The sequence below is a fragment of the Spermophilus citellus genome, assembly GCF_964194105.1.
Source record: "Spermophilus citellus genome assembly, chromosome: 7".
NCBI classification, from domain to species: Eukaryota; Metazoa; Chordata; class Mammalia; order Rodentia; family Sciuridae; genus Spermophilus; species Spermophilus citellus.
Window position 1 is genome coordinate 28,523,781 of NC_138188.1, and position 20,396 is coordinate 28,544,176.

The 20,396-nt window shown below is 38.0% G+C and overlaps 1 protein-coding gene across 1 annotated transcript in view; it reads left to right on the top strand.

Moving 5' to 3' along the window:
- Positions 1–20,396, top strand: part of COL6A5 (collagen type VI alpha 5 chain) — a 152,818-nt gene that overhangs the window by 108,074 nt on the left and 24,348 nt on the right. Inside the window, exons 32-36 of the mRNA XM_081302236.1 lie at positions 860–871; positions 2,983–3,470; positions 8,077–8,170; positions 8,712–9,371; positions 12,676–12,763. Of these exons, the coding sequence (XP_081158362.1) occupies positions 860–871; positions 2,983–3,470; positions 8,077–8,170; positions 8,712–9,371; positions 12,676–12,763 (1,342 nt within the window). The remainder of the gene's footprint in view (positions 1–859; positions 872–2,982; positions 3,471–8,076; positions 8,171–8,711; positions 9,372–12,675; positions 12,764–20,396) is intronic.

Consider the following 20,396-nt stretch of genomic DNA (forward strand, 5'->3'; position numbering starts at 1 on the left):
CAAACACAATAGTGTTGGTGAGAGCTGATCTGGTGCTGGGATACCTGGGCAGAAAACACCAGTCTGTCACTTTTATATATATTTTATTAATATATCAACTCTTTTATTAGATTAGTGGGACTCATTGCTTCCTAAGAATTGAATAAACTGAACATGGAAATTTTCAGGACTGTGGTTTCTTAAAGATTTACCCATATTGCCCTCATGTGGCTCCAGTTTACAGAGTAAATCAATTGGAGACACCAGATGCTGTTTTACTGAAAGAAACCCTTGGGTTTCCCACCCGCCCCCCTTTCTTCTCTCTGTATGTGGAGATCACTCGAACAGAGGAGCTATATTTTTAATCTGAGACAAAGTTCATTTGAAAATCCCCTCATCGTCCTACAAGAAAATAGAGGTTCCCAAAGAGTTCATCAGGGAAGAAAACAAAGACCCCATATTTCAGTCTTATGTTGCTGAATGACTCTCTAAAGGCTCTAAGAAGAGAGACAAAACAAATTGAATTTCAGCTATCTTGTCATTTAATCAGAGCCTCATCTATTCTAAGACAAGTGATCAGTGTTTCCATTTCACCCCAAATTCTGCTCAGGTCATCTGTCCATAGCTCATAGGGGGAAAATGTCAGGAAGGTTCACAAATTAACAAAATTCTATGGGTATCTTTCTCAATCCTTTAAACTTGGCTTCCTGTAGTGCAGAAATTAGCCTCATTTCCAATTAGAGTCAAAGAAAATCTTAAAACATTGTTGAATATTGTTTTGGATTATTTTTGGTCTGTGTTCCAAAAATGTAACAGACTATTTCTCTCTCTCTCTCTCTCTCTCTCTCTCTCTCTCTCTCTTTTAAATATATATACACAGCTTGTTGGAAAGGTAAGTGTTCTTACCATACTATTTCTTGATGAAATAATTATTGTGTCTGGATGAGACCAATTTGAAAGAAACCCTTACCTCCATTGGAAAATGGACTTCTTCCTTCTAATGCAGATGCTTTTCTTGTTTTCTTAAGTCTGTAACTGTCGTTGTCATGTGTGACCCAATAGTACCTTGAGGTGCCCTAATCCAACTCCTCCATAGTATTGTCTATTCTAGATCCTGCCAGTTTTCAACTCAGCCTCTTCTCGGGGTAGATCCTGTGTTGCTGGCAGATCCAGGGAACAGGGTTCTGACTGATGCACCCTCCACTGCTCTGTCTGCTACTGTTCCTGTTGATATTGTCACCATCTTAGAACTGCAATGTGACCTTTCCTCTCATGACCCACATTAGCGCCTGTGATCTCAGCAAGTGTCCGCCACTTGTAAACCTTGCTGTGCCTGTGGATGGTGTGTCTAAGGCCTAGAGTGCAGTTGGTGTTGACTCCTTAGACCCCTTGGATGACATGGTCATTGAAGCCAGCTATCTCAACTTTAAGACCTCCTGGTCTCCTGGAGGCCTGCTAAAGTAGACCCTCAGGATCTTAGATCATCCCACAGTCTGGAACCTTTCACTTCAATTGTGCAAAAAATTTCCTTGCACGTGATAAATGCTCAATCAAAATTCATGGATTACGATTAAATGTGTCAATGTTATGTGTGACCCGATTGTCCCTTGAGTCAGGTACTGTACTGGGTACTGGGAGGAGGGGGAGAATACAAATAGAAATCAATTCCACCTTCTAGGAGATCCTGCAAATATGTCAGTTTTAGAAATGCTTTTCAACCACTTGGCCAATCATTTTTAGCATAGAGTTAAGAAATAAGGAATACTTCCATTTCTTATTCTGTTGTTCAACATCAGTTTTCATATTTTAAAAATTCTCTACAGTAAAATTCCTTGATTCAAAACACATCTCTAAATTAATACTTTTCTATTATGTCATCAAGAATAGTGGTTGAGGGCTGGGGTTATAGCTCAGTTGGTAGAGTGATTGCCTCACATGCAAACACCTTGGGTTCAATCCCCAACATCCCAAAGAAAGAAAGCAAAAAGAGAACAGTGGTTGAGATGCAGAATACTTTGAGTTAAATGTGCTTTGGGGATTAACCAGATTGGGAAAAAAGCCTAAGTAGATAAAGTTGATTTGTGTGTGTGTGTGTGTGTGTAATCTTTTTTTCTCTTCTTATGTTCAGACTGTAACAAGAACATCTAAAAATTAGGTTTGATGCATATGGAAGATTCTCTAGGAAATTCCTAAAGTTCAGTCTCAGTACTGAGTTGGGAATTGCACACAGTTCCAGTTTTGTAATAGCTCATAGCCAACCTGTGTTGGCCTAAGCTGTTCCTTTGTACTGTCACTCAGGCCTTCATTCAAAAACCATCTTCCACAAAGCCCCTGATATAACCCTTCTTGAGGAACAGCCTCTGTCCTCTGAACTCCCATTAAGCCATCACTCTGTGCCTTACTGTATGAGGATCCTTTTCAGTCCACAGTCCTTGAGGGCACAGCTGTGTTTGGCTCCTGTGTGCACGTGTTGCAGAGTAGATGTCTCACACTGCATTTTGAGTGGTAGGCACTTAATAAACATTTGTTGCTTAAGTGGATAAAAATCTGCCAAGTGACTTCATTTTTAAATAATTTTGAAGATTTTTTTTAAAGGAAAGGACATCTGCAAAATCCCCAACAAACTATAATTTCCTCTTATACATTTTTCATATATGTGTACAGTAAAATTCACTTTTTGGTGTGTGTGCAGTTTTAACACCTGCATAGATTTATATAACCACGACTCCAACCAGGACACAGAACAGACTCCCCCCATTTCCTCTTAAAGTGCACACTGATAGTAGGCTGTGAAGTCTGAGCAATACATAGCCAAATATTGCTTGTATAACACCTTCAAGTTGACAAAGCATGTTCCTTATTTTTCATGTGGACACCCCCACATCTAGAGCTGGTTGAAGTTCTTGCTTCACCTGTGTGTACCAGCTTCCCTGGGGTAAAGGGCATGGGAAAGACTGTAATCCAGTGAAATAACAAAATACCTGTGCTTCTCATTTTTTGTAGAGAAGTGTCCAGCATACCCCACAGAGCTGGTGTTGGCCCTGGACCAATCCTCTGGTGTCACTGAACAAAGGTTTAATGAAATAAAAGGCATCATCACTTCCATGGTCAATGATCTTCATATCAGGGAAAATAATTGTCCTGTGGGAGCAAGGGTTGTTGTGGTTTCCTACGACTCAGGCACCGACTATCTCATCCGTTCGTCTGACTACCGCACCAAGAAGCAGCTCCTCCGGCTTCTATCCCAAATACAATACCAAGTCCCTACAGAGGCTCGGGACATTGGTAATGCCATGAGGTTTGTGGCCCGCCATGTTTTCAAGCGTACGCACCCAGGAGCCAACGTGAGGAGAGTTGCTGTGTTTTTTAGCAATGGTCAAGCGGTCAGCAGGTCGTCCATCCTCACAGCGACCATGGAGTTCAGTGCCCTGGATATCAGTCCGGCAGTCTTTGCTTTCAATGAAAGAGTTTTCCTGGATGAAGCTTTTGGGGTAAGAAATTCCCTTGGTGACATCTTTATTTTTAAGGTAGGGGTATGGAACAGCAGGATGGAAGTGGTGGAGGTCAGGGGAGATGTCTGGCCTCCTGATCCCCTTTGTACCTTTTGAAGCTGTTTTGTCGACAGTGTCCATGAGATCCAAGACGTGATAATCACAATAGTCAAGAACAGTGCAGCCACCTTGGCTCAGCAACTGCTGCATGCCAGGTACTGGCCCCAGAACTTCACAGACATATTCATGTATTATCACGATGCTCAGAAGTGAATGCAGTTGTTCGTTCCATGTTAAAAATAAGAAAGTGCAGGCCCAGAGTGTTGGCAACTTATCTACTTCTGTCCAGCTGCTGAGGCGCTAAATCAAGAATCAAATTGAGCTCTGTCTGAAATAAAGGGCCATGAACATGTCGCTCTATAGCCATCTGCAGGCCTGGTGTTTCTGTTTCTCTGATTTATCATCTGCTCACAGTATCTTATTAAACAGTTGGTCTTAACCTGTGATAAATTTCAGGGGATCATCTTTGATCCCCTAAAATGGTTCAAAACATTTGATATATGTGAACCATTTTTTCCCCCCAAAGAGTTTCTGTCACTTTTGGATCAATAGACTTTGGAGGGATTGATGCTTCCTTCTACTTCCCCCTAAAAACTAAGGTCCAGTGACAACTCCATCTAAGGACCAGTGACATTTAAATGTATTCAGATTATCCATGGAGTCCCTGCTTCTGGAGTTGATGAAACCATTATGTTGTTTATATACACACGCATACACACTTGTACTGTGAAATGACAGGCAGTTCTCTGTGACAGGGAGAGAATCAATCTAACACACCTAGGAATTTTCTGAAAATCAGAGCCACAGAAAGAGTCATAACAGATTCTGACAAAACGGATTATTGGAACTTGAGGTCCTAGGTTTTTCAGTTTTCCTGCTGCCCTCATTTTTTCTCCCAGAGGGAAACAAGTGACAGTTCTGCTTTTAGAGCTGCATCACATTCTAGAAAAAGAGAAATCTGAAGATAAACCTCAAAATCAATCTTCTCTGATAGGACCAAGCCCAAACCCTATGGAATCCCTAGCAGAAAAGAGGCTCTACCGTTCTTGTTAGCAGTCACTTGTAATTCACAGTATCTACAATAACTGACCCAGGAAGCTCTTTCTTATCACTCTGTTCTTACCAGATAATAACTTCACATGTGAATTCTGTCTATGTGTCATGCTCCCTTCAGTGATGGCATGAACATCCCTGCCTCTCCACTCTTCTCCATTCAGGATACCCCCTTAGCCCCTGCCCTCACCCCTCCTCTCCACCCTCTTCATCAGTTCCTCTCTAACTCCATTCTGAAGGTGTTGAACTGTTACCCTTCTGTCTAAAGGTGTCTGTTTTCCCATATACTTAGCAACATTGGATTTTATCTATCAGGCTTTAAAAAAATTGTTGGCAATATAATAGGTTACAACGAGTACCTCATTGTTGTTGCTTTGATGGAGATTTTTGTGTGTGATATTAAACATTTTTTTTAATATTTATTTTTTAGTTGTAGTTGGACACCATACCTTTATTTTATTTATTTATTTATATGTGGTGCTGAGGGTCGAACCCAGGTCCTCGCCGGTGTTAGGCAGGCGCTCTACCGCTGAACCACAACCCCAGCCCACATTAAACGTTTTTTCATAAGCTTATTGGCTATTTTGATTGTCCTGCAGAACTACCACCTCACATTTCTTGTATCGCTTGTGTTTTGTTATTTCTTTGACAATTCTAAAATACTTTGCCTTGCTTTTTTTTTAAGTCCCCATACTCTAAACGGAATTTAGACTTGCAATGTCCCACTGATGTTCTAGAAAATTCTAAAAAAAAATGCTTAAAGTTTTAGTAGATTAAATCTTTATAAATCTTTCCTGGCTCCCCATGTAGCAACTTTTTTAGGAAAGAAAACAGTGTCTACATTTGCTGTCTCCAGTGCTTCTCCTTGCATTCTCTCTTGAACTCAAGCTTAGTAGTGTTTTCATCCCTACTACTCTCCCAAAACTGCTCTTGTCAAAGCCAACTGTGATCTCTCTGTTCCTGCACCCAGAGGCTGGTTCCAAGTCTGCAGCTCATTGACTTATTAGCAGTACATGACATCATTGTTCATCCCACCCTTCTCTTCTTGGGAACATTTTTCTCCCATTCATTTTCCTGGTTTTTCTCATACCTCATTAGTTTCCCCTTCTTGGTCTAGTTTTCTGACACCTTTTCATTTTCCTGACTTTGAAATGTTGGAGTTCCCAAAGTTGATTCCTCAGCCCTCTTCCCTATCTGCTCTTGGTCTCTTGAAGTCACCCACACTCATGGCTTTAAATACCCTCAATAGTAGAAATTCATATTTCCCATCCACACCATGATCCTGAACTCTAGATTGACATAAACAGCAGCATTCTTAGCACTTGCATGCCTAGTGGATATTTTAAACTTACCAAGTCCAACATGAAACTGGATTTGCCCTCAATACTTGCTCCGTATTCAGCATCTCAATTTAAAAAAAATTGCATTCTTCCACTTTCAGCTATCTATAAAAGATTATTTGAGACAAATATCTCAAACAATCTTTTCTTACATCCTTATCCAACATCCTTAATTTTATATATTTGTATATATTCAAATCCTTAACTTTAGTATATGTAAATGTGTATATATGTGTACATATACATGGTGTGTGTCTATATTAAAGTGTATATATGCACATACACTTGAGTATATTGGTATTCATTAGTAAATACCTAGTATTTAGTACTCATATAAATACCAGTATTAAGTAATGATGTAGTACTATTAATAATAATATTAATAGTATTACATAATTAATTATTAATTAATATTATTAATGAAGTTATATATCGAGATTCTGGCCACTTCCTAGCACCTACACTTTCAATACCTTGATGCAAACACCCATCATCTCTTGCCTGGACTTTGCAATCACTTTTTCATTAGTGTCTTCCCACCTAGTTTTGCTCTGCCACAATCTGTCTCAATACAGCAGCCAGAACAATCCTGCTAAACCCAAGACACTAGATGGTTCCTTTGCTCAAAATATCCCAGTCTCTCCTCATTTCTGAGTTAAAGCTAAGACCTCTACAAGGACCAGCATTTTGAACTCTAAGTGGTCTGCCCCCCGGGCCCTCTTCTAATCCCTCTGACTTCACTTTCTCCTTTTCTTGCTCTCACTTTCTCCATCCCTGACATAGTCCTTGGCACTGACTTCCAGGGAGCCAGGCACACTCCCTGCTTCCCAGGAGCCTTCCTAGGACTGTTTTCTGTGTCCCAAATTCTCTTCTCCTGGATATGACCGCTTCACCGCCTTTGAAATTTACCAAAATGTCCCTTTCCCAGTGAATTCTATTTAAATGTCACTTCAACATCTCTCATTCCTATTACTCTGCTTTTTTTCTATAAGTATTATTACCTCCCAGCATATGAGGTAATGTTACTCCCCCTGGTAGATTGCAGAGTGGAGGTTTCATCTGGAATTTCTATATCCCCAGCCAATGTACCTATAACATTGTAGGCTTTCAATAAGCATTTGGCTCACCCCTGTGCATAAATTTCCTTGGTTTACAAAGTTGGCATTTAGTCTTTGCATGTGGGACCAATGGGGCCAAATACAAAATAACGCCCCCAAGATCCAATTTCATAAAAGTAGAGAGTAGGAAGGTAGTAAATACTTTCTAACTGTAAGGCCAGAAACTTATAAAAATGTTGTAATGCTCAGAATTTTATGTAAAGAAAAGGTATGGCTTTCTGACCCTTTAATTTTCTGAGGGACAAAGAAAACAAGAACATTTGTCTGTGTGGATTGAGAGCTACCCTCATTACCACCTGGGAGTGATGGATTACTTCCATTGTGATAAAAGTATTTTTCTTTCCTGGGGCCTCACACAAAGTAAATGCCCCCCAAACACATATTGACTCACTGAATGATTGAATTAATGCTCTATATTGCCCATTTCAGTGAGCATAAAGACAAAAAACATTAATCAAGAAACAGATGAAATCAGTGTATGACCTAGAATATTAAGAAAACAGTGTCTCTGTTTATTGCCTTGAAATAGACTTTTAATTGGAATCTGTGATTGAAAAGTTCCACTTGACATCTTCTAGATAGAGTGAAGTAGGAATAGTTGGCATCACTACTTAGAGAAGCCAAAGAAAACTTGTGAATGTAAGATTTCTGGAAAGCCCAATTTCAGAAGCTAGTGTGTAATCAGAAGAATGCAAAAATTCAGTCCAGAATTGAAAGTACAGGAGTAAGAGATTTAGATTTCCCCCTGCCCTGATGAACCTAAATCTGGTCAGGTTATCTTGTGGCGGCTTTTCTTTATCATAAAATAAGGATGTTGATACCTGTTCTGTGCATGCTTTTGAGGGGTTATGTTTAGGATAAAAGGGAGATGTGCATGCATGTTCGGGCATGTGAAGATGTACTGACTGAATAAAGCAAAGGATTATAATGCAAGGTGATAGTGATTAATTGGGTGTTTTTCAAAGTGAGTACATAATGGTTCCTTGTAATGATTAAAAAAAGGGTAAATAAGCATTTATTTCTTTTTCTATGCAGTTCGACAACACAGGGACATTTCAGGTGATTCCAGTTCCTCCCGATGGAGACTATGAACCATTGGAAAGGCTGCGTCTCTGCACACTTTGCTATGGTAAGACCAATGAAAAGAATCTACTGTGTTGAAAGCTTAAATGACTTGTGGGTGGATTACTGAATATGGTTATGTCAGATTTCTATTTTTCGATTATAGGGTCTATTTTCAATTTTTGCAGTTTTAGAAAACACCATATGTCAGGATTTCAATCCCTGTAGTGTTTGGAGTTTCCAGAGAATGTGAAAATTGGTTTAGAAAATTATCCCAATTGATGTAGCCCTTCTGGGAGACAATTTGGTAGTTATTAATCCAAAGCCTCTAAATGATTAAAATATTTCCTAAATAGGTTTAGACAGGATTGTGAACTTCAAGTTGCTACCTAAATCTGCTTCCAACACAGACCCCAAGTTGCCTGCTAGTGGCCACAAAAACATTGGATGTTGACAACTCTTCATTAGTTTAAATGATGTGAAATTGAAGATGTATGGATCAGATGATTAACTCTTGGTAATTAGTCACTGAATCCCTTGACAAAGATCTCAAACAAGTATCTTGTACCAACATCCCATCAATGGTGCATCTCTCTGTGTGTTTTCAGATAAATGCTTTCCAAATACTTGTGCCGAAGAGATTTTCTTACCTGGAAATTCCTACATGGATGTAGCCTTCCTCTTAGACAATTCTCAACATATAGCAAATGATGATTTTAAGGCTGTGAAAACCTTGTTGAGCTCAGCCATCGACAACTTTGACATTGCTTCCAACCCTTCAGTCTCAGACTCTGGGGACAGGATTGCCTTGTTGAGCTATTCTCCTTGGGATGGTTCCAGAAGAAAAATGGGGACAATAAAAGTAGAGTTTGAGTTTACAACTTATGACAGCCAAGTCCTAATAAAGAGCCACATCCAGACTTCCCTCCAACAGCTAAATGGGGAAGCCACCCTTGGTCATGCCCTACAATGGGCCACGGAAAATCTCTTCCCAGGAACACCCAACTCACGCAAACACAAGGTCATCTTTGTGATCTCAGCTGGTGAAAATCATGAGAGAAAGGAGTATATGAAGAAGATGGCTTTGAGAGCCAAGTGTCAAGGCTATGTCATATTTGTGATTTCTCTGGGCCCTGCGCATAAGGACAACATAGAAGAATTAGCCAGCTACCCACTGGATCACCATCTGATACAGCTTGGGAGAATGCATAAACCAGATCTGAATTATGTGGTGAAGTTCTTAAAGCCATTTGTGTACTCGGTCAGACGTAAGTCATGGTTTGGTTGTTTTCCTTTGTTTTAATAAGCTAGTATTTGTTCCTAGTATTGATGACTTAATGGTATCCTTCTGTCTACAGCTAATCCATATATATGAATTCGATGATGAGATGGGGGCAGGAGTGGGTCATATTCTGCTTATATTCTGTTGATGACTCTGGTAATACAATGGTGAGAACTTTTCCATAATAGAGTGTCTCTTAGCTAAAATCAGACCAGTAGAAAGTACGTTCTCATTTTAGACACATAGAAAAAAGAAAAAAAAATGTTTACTTAAAATCAGAGAAATGTGACACTCTCTTGGATATTTTCATGGAGTCATGGATCAGCCAATCATCAAAAGCCTCCTTTAATTTACTATTTTCCTGGATAAGGAGAAAATATTATAAACTTCTCAATATTCTACATCCTGCAGATCAACTTCAGGAGAGGTTTCCTGAGTCATACTTGTTCAACTTCAAGAAGTTCCAGCAGTTCTTAGATAGTCTCTAGTGTAGGTACTTAAATAAAAGTTCCACTTGCTATACCTGTTTTATTTACAACTTTGGCATACCCTGGAGTCCTGTGAGGGGAAGTAAAGATGGCACAGTCAAGTGCTCCTCTCAAAGTCTAAACATACAAATCACATAGAAATTCTGTTAAAAATGCAAGTTCTGATTCAGTATGTCTAAGATGGAGCTTGAGATTCTGCATCACCGGCAGATGCCTGAGTGATGTCAATGCTGCTGGTTCAAGGACCACACTTTGAGTAGCATGACTTTAAGTCAGTTTTCTATAGTGTTGCCCATTGAATGGGTACCAGCCCACAAATTGATCTGTGAAGAAATAAATACAGAAATTCAGGATAAGCATCTAGAAACTTTTAAAACAATTTGACATGGATTGCTGTAGCCTACAAGTGCATTGATCAATGGACTGGTCTCATTGAAAAGGAATTAGAGCAAAAATATCAGTCTTCCAAGAATTAGAAATAAATACCTGTCCTCTATCACAAATGATTTGAGAAAGCCTTCTCTTAGAGATATAGTTCTCAAAATGTGAGTTGGTTATTTTTTTCCCCAGGAGACATCTGGAAATGTCTGGAAACATTTTTAAATTATCACAACTTAGGAGTGCTATTACCATCAAATAGACAGAGGTTAAGGACGATGCTAAACATCCTGCAGTTCACAGGACAGACCCCCCTCCCACACACCAATAAGAAGTAACTCAGCCCCAAATGTTAGTGGCATTATATGTGAGAACCCTTTCTCATTGTCTGCTTTCCATTACTGTAATGAAATATCGGAGGTAATTAACTTATAAAGAGCAAAGAATTATGATTCTGAAGTTTCCAATCCAACGTCAAGTGGCTCCATTGTTTTGGGACTCTAGCAAGGATAGCACATCATGGGAAGTATATGGTGGAGCAAACACGCTTACATCATAAGACAGGAAGCAAGAGAGCCAAGAAAGGACCAAGTGCCACAATCTCCTTTGAAGGCACACCCTCAGTGACCCAAGGACCTCTCACTAGTCCCTACCTTCTAAAGATACATTGCAGCTCCAATATCCCCACCCTGGGGAGCAAGCCTCTATCTCAGGAACCTTTGGGGGACATTCATCTAAACCATAACACCACCCTCTAGAAGATTCCACAGAATGGGAGCTGAGCCTGTTCTTTCTAGGAAGCTGACAGAATCCCAATCACTTACCAATCCCAACCACTCCACAATTTAAAATGTCTCTTGTATTCAAGGAATATCCCAGCACCACTTTAGTGATAATATCTTGAAAGTCCCCTCTTGATGACAGAGAAAGCTCCCCCTTTCTCCTGTGACTCATACTCAATTGGAGAATCCAGTATTGTCCTCTTGGGAATGCTACATGATTTCCTTGAAACTGAGATGGTCCTCAGTTGTATGATATAAAGAGGAAGAAAAAAACATGCTTCCATTAAATTTTTTTAAGAGAGAGTGAGAGAGGGGAGAGAGAGAGAGAGAGAGAGAGAGAGAGAGAGAGAGAGAGAGAGAGAATTTTTAATATTTATTTATTTATTTTTTTAGTTCTCGGCGGACACAACATCTTTGTATGTGGTGCTGAGGATCGAACCCGGGCCGCACGCATGCCAGGCGAGCGCCCTACCGCTTGAGCCACATCCCCAGCCCCCCATTAAATTTTGATACCAACTCTCCTTTTAAAAGCATTTTTAAATTTTATAGTAATTGAAATTTCTTTTAGATATATATTACCATCTGTCATTCCTACACATGCATGAAAAGGAAATATGTGTAAAATAGACTGGTTATGTCATTCCTAAAACTTCTTTTCATTCAGAATTTGCCTCTATTAAAAGTAAAAAATTCAAAATTCAGATTTTTTTATTGATGCACCGTCATTGATAGGACAGCTCCATCACATTCCTGCCTTACCAGCAACAAACATCAGATGCCATTGACCAGAAGACACATTCTCATTTTAGACAAATAGAAAAAAGAAAAAAAAAGTTCACTTAGAATCAGAGAAATATGATATTCTCTGGGATATTTTCATGGAGTCATGGATCAGCCAATGATCAAAAGCTTCCTTTAATTTACTATTTTCCTGGATAAGGAGAAAATATCATAAACTTCTCAATATTCTACATCCTGCAGATCAACTTCAGGACAAATATAATGGAACATATTAATTAGGCCAATAAGCTTTTATATAACAGGAAAGATTTTAGCTTACTGGCCTAATTATATTTATATTATTAAACTTGTATTTAAATTAATTATATATTAATTTATATTTAGCTTACTGGCCTGTTATATGTACAAGTGGCTGTTAATTGACTAATAGGTGTATTTTAGTTTCCCTAAAACAGAAAAGATTTCCTCATAGGAAATCAGTGTTCACTGGTGCAGAGGCACAGAAATAGCATCATGTAATAAAATGTGATCTTTCCTAGATTTGATCCAGTAGCCTAAGTCTGAGAGGAAAAGCTTTGCACAATCAGAATAGAATGTCCCTTAGATTTTGTTCACCTGGGCTTGTGGAAAGCATGGGTCCTTGCATGATGATTAACCCTCAAATGAACAACTGGAGATGTTTCTCCGTGATCTTAGTAATTCTTTAGCTGCTAAAACATTCTGAAATCACATTTTGAGTGCTATTTCTTATTGTTCCTATTTTCCGTTTTCACTGCTAGCCAAATTCTGTTGTGACATGTTAACATTTATTGCTCCAAGAGGATGCCTGTTGGGGTCCTCTTTACCTAGCAAACCCAATTACTAGTTTAAAAATCTAACTATAACTTTGTTCTCTCACCAGGAGGATTCAATCAGTACCCACCACCCATGCTGGAGGATGCCTGCAGGCTCATCAGATTGGAGGGGGATGGTCAGAACAGCGGTTTCCAGTGAGTTGGAAAGCTGTTATAGTTACAAGTGGCTGTTAATTGACTGATGGGTGAATTTCTGGCTGCTGGCAGGTTATTAGACTGAGGAAACCAGCAAGATCTCTGAAGTAAAGGTTCTTCATATATTCCCTTGTTGATAGCAGAAGTTACATATGGAGCATGCTTTCTGGTTTGATGTTTTTATGATCTTTATTACAATCTTACCTTTGACACATTCATGGTTTCCTCGGGAATTCCTGTCCTGAAATTTACCCCAGAATAGAACCCATAATTCATTGTGAACTCATCCCAACCTCACTTCCCAGTTCTCCCCATCCTGAGGCTCTGGGTTCTGGCTGTATTGCACTGCTTGTCTACGTGGTATGAACTAAGCGCTTTCACCTCACTGGTCTCTGTTCAGCTGCTGGGGACTCCATTCCTTCCCATGAAACCCTACCTATATTTTATGGCTCCGATTGAAGCTGTCTCCTCTTTGAACTGATCTTTACTCCCAATCAAAATCCACAGGCCTCTTTTATACCTTTTTATACTTCTTCCAAGGTACTTATGATGTTTTCCCCAATATCTAACCTTGTTAAAGCCTGGGGCTGCATATGATGTTTTGTTCCATCCCCAAAATATTGCATTAAAAACTTCACAACATAATTGCATGTGTAGATAATTTTACTTAACATTAGGTCCTAAATGAAAAATAAATAATTACTCTGTGTGATTTTTTTTTTAGTACCAGAAATTGAACCCAGGAATGCTTAACCACTGAGCCACATCCCCAATCTTTTTTTATATTTTATTTAGAGATATAGTCTCACCGAGTTGCTTAGGGCCTTGATAAGTTGCTGAGGCTGGCTTTGAACTCAGGATTCTCCTGTCTCAGCCTCCTAAGTAGGCCTGCACCCCTGCATCTGGCAATCTGTGTGAATCTTGACTCTCAAATTGGGTGAGAGTGACCAATCTTGGTTGCTCTTTGCTTGTTAGGTACTTCTCTAAGTTTGAATCCCTGTGAGAAACCTTGTGGAAATCCAGGTCTAGGCCCATAATTACCATCTCCTCTTAGATTACAATTAAGCAAACAAGCTTCTCAGAAGTCCTCTTAGATACCTCTAGAAGCAAAATGGCAAGGATCCCCCACCATCTGTGCAAGCTCACATTCCTCTAACAGCCAACTTCATGTACTTGGTAGTTGAACAGGAAAGCATCCGGCAGCCAGCACTCTCTGAAGAACAGTATTACCCTAATGTCATGTAAAAGCAGGGTTTTCCAAACCTGGGTAAATCATACATTCATTGAAAAGAAACCAATCCTCACAGGACTGCAGACAAAAATATTATGTTGTTTAAACATGTGCAAACATAAATCTTGCAGTAAATACTATATGCTTAGTTCTTACGTAGCTATTAAGCCCAAACAAGTGTACACATCAAATCCAAAATCAGTAAGACAAAAATTTTCAACCCTAATTTTTATGTCATAGGTGAATCTTCTTTGCTAAAACTAACAGAAATAAAAAATACAGTATATTTTTTATAAATATGTAAAATAAGGTACATGCTGCTGTGGTAGACATATGCTGGCTATCCTTACACAATGAATCCTTTTCTTATCACTTATGCTCACCTGCATTGACTGCAAAATTACCCACACGGTGTGTTGGGATGTCATTTGATTTTTGCTTGGTGTAAATGTATCATTCATATATGTCTGACTCCTTTTTTTTCTTTCCTCATTAATCCCCCATGGTTAAAGTACTACTTCTGGGTCCCAAATGCGAGTATCAAATATAAATGCAACTACTTCTGGGTCCCAAATGTGAGTATCAAATATAAATGAGTATCAAATATAAATGCAAATATAAATGCAACATAAAATTACATGATCAAGAACAAAATGTTTTATTATATAAAAAATTTTGTTTTATCATCTAAACAGAAACATTCTCAAATTATAATGGAGAGCTCTTAAACCACCAAGAATATAAATGTCTTCACCATTTTAAGAGAATATCTTTAAATACTCTCACTCCTCTCAAAGAAGTGCTTGGTAAATTAAATAACTATTTTCTATGGTGATTGGTATCAATTGAGACGTAAGAAGGTTGTTCCAGATATATGGTTGAATTTCTCATCATCTATCTGTAATTCTGTGCAAATCAGACTAGGCTTATCCCAAGAAATAGTTCATAGGTTATAAGCAGATATGGGAAAAAGAAAGATAAAGAGAAAATTTTTGTCATTTTTTAAAAAGTAAAGTGTATAGCAAATCTATTATTTGAAATTAACTTAAACATTTATTTTTGATTTGTCATTGTATTAATTTTCTATTTTTTCATTTTTCAATTTTGTTATATATGACAGCAGAATGCATTATAATTCATATTACACATATAGAGCACAATTTTTCATATATCTGTTTGTACACAAAGTAGAGTCACACCATTCGTGTCTTCATACATGTACTTAGGGTAATGATGTCCTTCTCATTCCACTGTCTTTCCAACCCCCATGCCCCCTCCCTTTACCTCCCTCCCTTTTTCCCCATCTAGAGTTCATCTAATCCTCCCATCCTCCCCCCAACATTATGAATCAGCAGCCTTAAATCAGAGAAAACATTCCGCATTTGTTTTTTGCTACCAAAATGTAGGCTCTTTCTTCATCTCACTGATTATGTCTTTTGGGGAGAAGAAGCTTTTTAGTTTGAATCCATCCCATTTATTGATTCCTAATATTAATTCTTGCACTATAGGAGTCTTATTATGGAAGTTGGGGCCTAATCCAAAATGATGGAGATTTGGGCCTATTTTATCTTCTAATAGATGCAGTGTCTCTAGTTTAATTCCTAGGTTCTTTATCCACTTTGAGTTGAGTTTTGTGCATAGTGAGAGATAGGGGTTTAATTTCATTTTGTTGCATATGGATTTCCAGTTTTCCCAGCACCATTTGTTGAAGAGGCTATCTTTTCTCTAATGTACGTTTTTGGCGCCTTTGTCTAATAATAAGATAACTGTAGTTAGGTGGATTTGTCTGTGTGTCCTCTCTTCTGTTCCATTGGTCTATGAGTCTATTTTGGTGCCAATACAATGCTGTTTTTGTTACTATTGCTCTAGTATGGTTTCAGGTCTGGTATAGTGATGCTACCTGCTTCACTCTTCTTGATAAGGATTGCTTTAGCTATTCTGGGTCTCTTATTTTTACAGGTGAATTTCATGGCTGCTTTTTCTATTTCTATGAAGAATGCCATTGGGATTTTGATTGAAATTGCATTAAATCTGCATAGTGCTTTGGTAGTATGGTCATTTTGACACTATTAATTCTGCCTATCTAGAACAAGGTAAATCTTCCCATCTTCTAAGGTCTTCTTTAATTTCTTTCTTTATCATTCTTGTAGTTTTTGTTGTAGAGGTCTTTTACCTCTTTTGTTAGGTTGATTCCCAAGTATTTTTTGAGGCTATTATAAATGGGGTAGTTTTCCTTGTTTCCCTTTCAGAGGATTTGTCACTGATATACAGAAATGCCTTTGATTTATGGGTGTTGATTTTGTATCCTGCTACTTTGCTCAATTCACTTACTAGTTCCAGAAGTCTTCTGGTAGAATTTTTTGAGACTTCTAGATATAGAATCATAGCATTGGCAAATAATGCTAATTTGAGTTCTTCTTTACCTATCTTGTATACATTTAATTTCTTTCATTAGTCTAATTGCTCTGGCCAGTGTTTCAAGAATGATGTTAATTACAAGTGGTAAAAGAGGGCATCTCTGTCTTTTTCCAGTTTTTAGAGGGAATGCTTTCAATTTTTCTCCATTAAGAATGTTGGCTTGGGCTTAGCATAGGTAGCTTTTACAATGTTGAGATATGTTCCTATTTTCCCTAGTTTTTCTAGTGTTTTGAACATGAAGGGTGCTTTTGTTGAATGCTTTTTCTGCATCTATTGAGATGATCATATGATTCTTATCTTTGTCTATTAATGTGATAAATTGTGTGTATTAATTTCCATATGTTGAATTAGCCTTGCATCCCTGGGATGAAACCCATTTGAATGTGGTGCACTATCTTTATAATATGTTTTGTATGCAGTTTGCCAGAATTTTATTGCAAATTTTTGCATCTGTGTTCATTAGAGATATTGATCTGAAGTTTTCTTTCTTTGATGTGTCTTTGCCTGGTTTTGGAATCATGGTGATATTGGTCTCATAGAATGAGTTTGAAAGTGCTCCCTCTTTTTCTATTTCCTGAAGTAAATTGAAGAGTAGTGGTGTTAGTTCTTCTTTAAAGGTCTTCTAGAATTCAGCTGTGTATCCATGTGGTCCTGTGCTTTTCTTGGTTGATAGGCTTCTGATGGCATCTCCTATTTCATCGCTGGAAATTGATCTGTTTAAATTGTGTCTATCATCCTGATTCAATTTGGGCAAATCATGACTCTAGAAATTTGTTGATGCCTTCATTGGTTTCTATTTTATTGGAGTATAAGTTTTCAAAATAATTTCTAATTACCTTCTGTATATCTGTAGTGTCTATTTTGATATTTTTTCCCATCACCTATGTAAGTAATTTGAGTTTTCTCTCTCCTTCTCTTTGTTAGCATGGCTAAACGTTCGTCAATTTTATTTATTTTATCAAATAATCAACTTTTTGTTTTGTCAATTTTAAAAAATTGTTTCTTTTGTTTCAATTTCATTGATTTCAACTCTGATTTTAATTATCCTGTCTTCTACTGCTTTTGGTGTTGATTTGTTCTTCTTTTTCTAGGGCTTTGAGATGTAATGTTAGGTCATTTATTTGTTGACTTTTTCTTCTTTTAAGGAATGAACTCCATACAATGAACTTTCCTCTTAGTACTAACTTCATAGTGTCCCAGAGATTTTGATATGTTGTATCAGTGTTGTCATTTACCTCTAAGAATTTTTTAATCTCCTCCTTGATGTCTTTTGCAATCCATCATTCATTCAGTAGCATATTATTTAGTCTCCAGGTATTGGAGTAGCTTTTATTTTCTATTTTATCATTGATTTCTAATTTCATTCCATTATGATCTGATATAATACAGGGTAGTATCTCTACTTTTTTATATTGGCTAAGAGTTGCTTTATGGCATAATATTATGGACTGTTTTAGAGAAGGATCCATGTGCTTCTGAGAAGAAAGTGAATTTGCTTATTGAAAGATGAAATATTCTATATATGTTAGTTAAGTCTAAGTTATTGATTGTATTATTGAGTCTTAGTTTCTTTGTTCAGCTTTTGTTTGGGCGATCTATCCAGTGGTGAAAAAGGTGTGTTAAAGTCACTCAGAATTATTGTGTTGTGGTCTATTTGACTCTTGAATTTGAGAAGAGATTGTTTGATGAATGTAGAAGCTCCATTGTTTGGGCCATATATATTCATTATTGTTATGTCTTGTTGGTGTATGGTTCCCTTAAGCAGTATAAAATATCATTCTTTATCCCTTTTGATTAACTTTAGCTTGAAGTCTACTTTATTTGATATGAGGATGAAAACCCTTGCTTGCTTCCGCAGTCCATGGGAGTGGTATGATTTTTCATACCACTTTCACTACAGTCTGTGGATGTTTTTTCCTAAGAGATGAGTCTCTTCAAGGCAGCATATTGTTGGGTCTTTTTTTTTTAATTCAATCTGCTAATCTATGTCTTTTGATTGGTGAGTTTAAACCATTAACATTCAGGGTTATTATTGAGACATGATTTGTATTCCCAGTCATTTTTGTTTATTTTTTATATTAACTTGATTTGGTTTCTCCTTTGATTAGATTTTCCTTTAGTGTAATACCTTCCTTTGCTGATTTTCATTGTTGTTTTTCAATTCCTCTTCATGGAATAATTTGCTGAGGATGTTCTGTAGCGCAGGCTTTCTAGTTGTAATTCTTTTTAAATTTTGTTTATCTGGAAGGTTTTTATTTCATCATGAAATCTAAAGCTTAATTTTGATGAATATAAGATTCTTGGTTGGCATTCATTTTCTTTCAGAGCTTGGTATATGTTGTTTCATGATCTCTTGGCTTTGAGGTTCTGGGTTGAAAAATCTGCTGAAATACAAATTGATCTCCCCCATATGTAATCTGATTCCTCTCTCGTGGCCTTTATGATCCTATCCTTATTCTGTATGCTAGGCATTTTCATTATAATGTGCCTTGGTGTAGATCTGTTGTACTTATATACATTTGGTGTCCTGTAAGCCTTTTATATTTGATTTTCAAATTCATTCTTCATGTTTGGGAAATATTCGGATATTGTCTCATTGAAGAGATTGTCTATTCCTTTGGTTTGTAACTCTGTGGCTTCTTCTATCCCAATAACTCTTAGATTTGGTCTTTTGATGCTATCCCATAATTCTTGGATGCTCTGCTCATGGTTCCTTACCATCTTCACTGTGTGGTCAACTTTATTTTGCAGATTGTCTGTTGGTGATGCTTTCTATTGAGTTTTTTAAATTTGGTTTATTATTTCCTTCATTTCAAGGATTTCTGATTTTTTCAGAATATATCTCTTTCTTTCTTTAATTTTCTTTTTTATTTTTTTATTTATATATGACAGTGGAATGCATTACAATTCTTATTCCACATACAGAGCATGATTTTTCATAACTCTGATTGTATACAAAGTATATTCAATTCATGTCTTTATACATGTACTTTGGATAATAATGTTCATCACATCAGGGCCTTGTACATTCGAGGCAAGCATTCTACCAAGTGAGTTATACCCCTATCTCTTTCTTGATGTAATCTTTTGCTACCTGTATTTGTTCCCTTATCTCTTTGTTGGTGTGATCAATAGATGCCTATATTCGCTCCCTTATCTGTTTATTAGTGTCATCAATGATTGCCTATATTTGCTCTTTTATCTCTTTGTTGAAGTGATCAATTTTTGCCTGTATTTGCTCATTTAGGTCATTGTTTAATTCACAAATTATTTTAATTATGAACATTCTGAACTCCATCTCTGACACTTCATCAATTGCGCTGTCCATGGGTTCTGTTGTTGTAGTATCCTGGTTTGTTTGGGGCACTTTCATCCCTTGTTTTTTTCATTTTGTCTATGTGATTTCCTTTCTTGCAGTGTGGATCTGAGGTATTACAGTTTCTACCCTATAATGTTGTAGTATCTGTGCAGGTTATCTGTACCTCACCTTGGTGTTGGGCTTCCAGACCCTGCTGGTGTCCAGGATGGATGCTACTGCAACTATAGGAGGTGGCAGCAATAGCAGGAGATAAGTCAAGTTAGCAGTGGAGGTGCCCCAAGATGGATGCAACATCTTTAGGAGATGGGACTGAAAGGGTGGGCCTTACACTGTCTTTGGGATGCCTCCTCCAAGATGCAGCTGCTTCTAGGCCCTGTCTGTTGTCTGAAGGTAGAGGCTACTGCATGGGGGAGACTATGGGGATGGCTGCAGTGTCTCAAGATGGAAGTGGGTTAGACCTGGGCTCCCAGGTGATGGGGAAGGGGGGCAGACACAAGCTTATCCTGGACCTGGTTCCTGTGCAGGTCAGCCAGGTGGGACTGGGCTAGGCCTGAATTCCAGTGGGTGTCTGTCCGTGGCTGGATGGACCCAGGCCTACCCTGGGTGCTGGCTCCTCATAGGTCAGTGAGGCGGGTCTGGGCAGAGCCTGACTCCAGCAGGTGTCT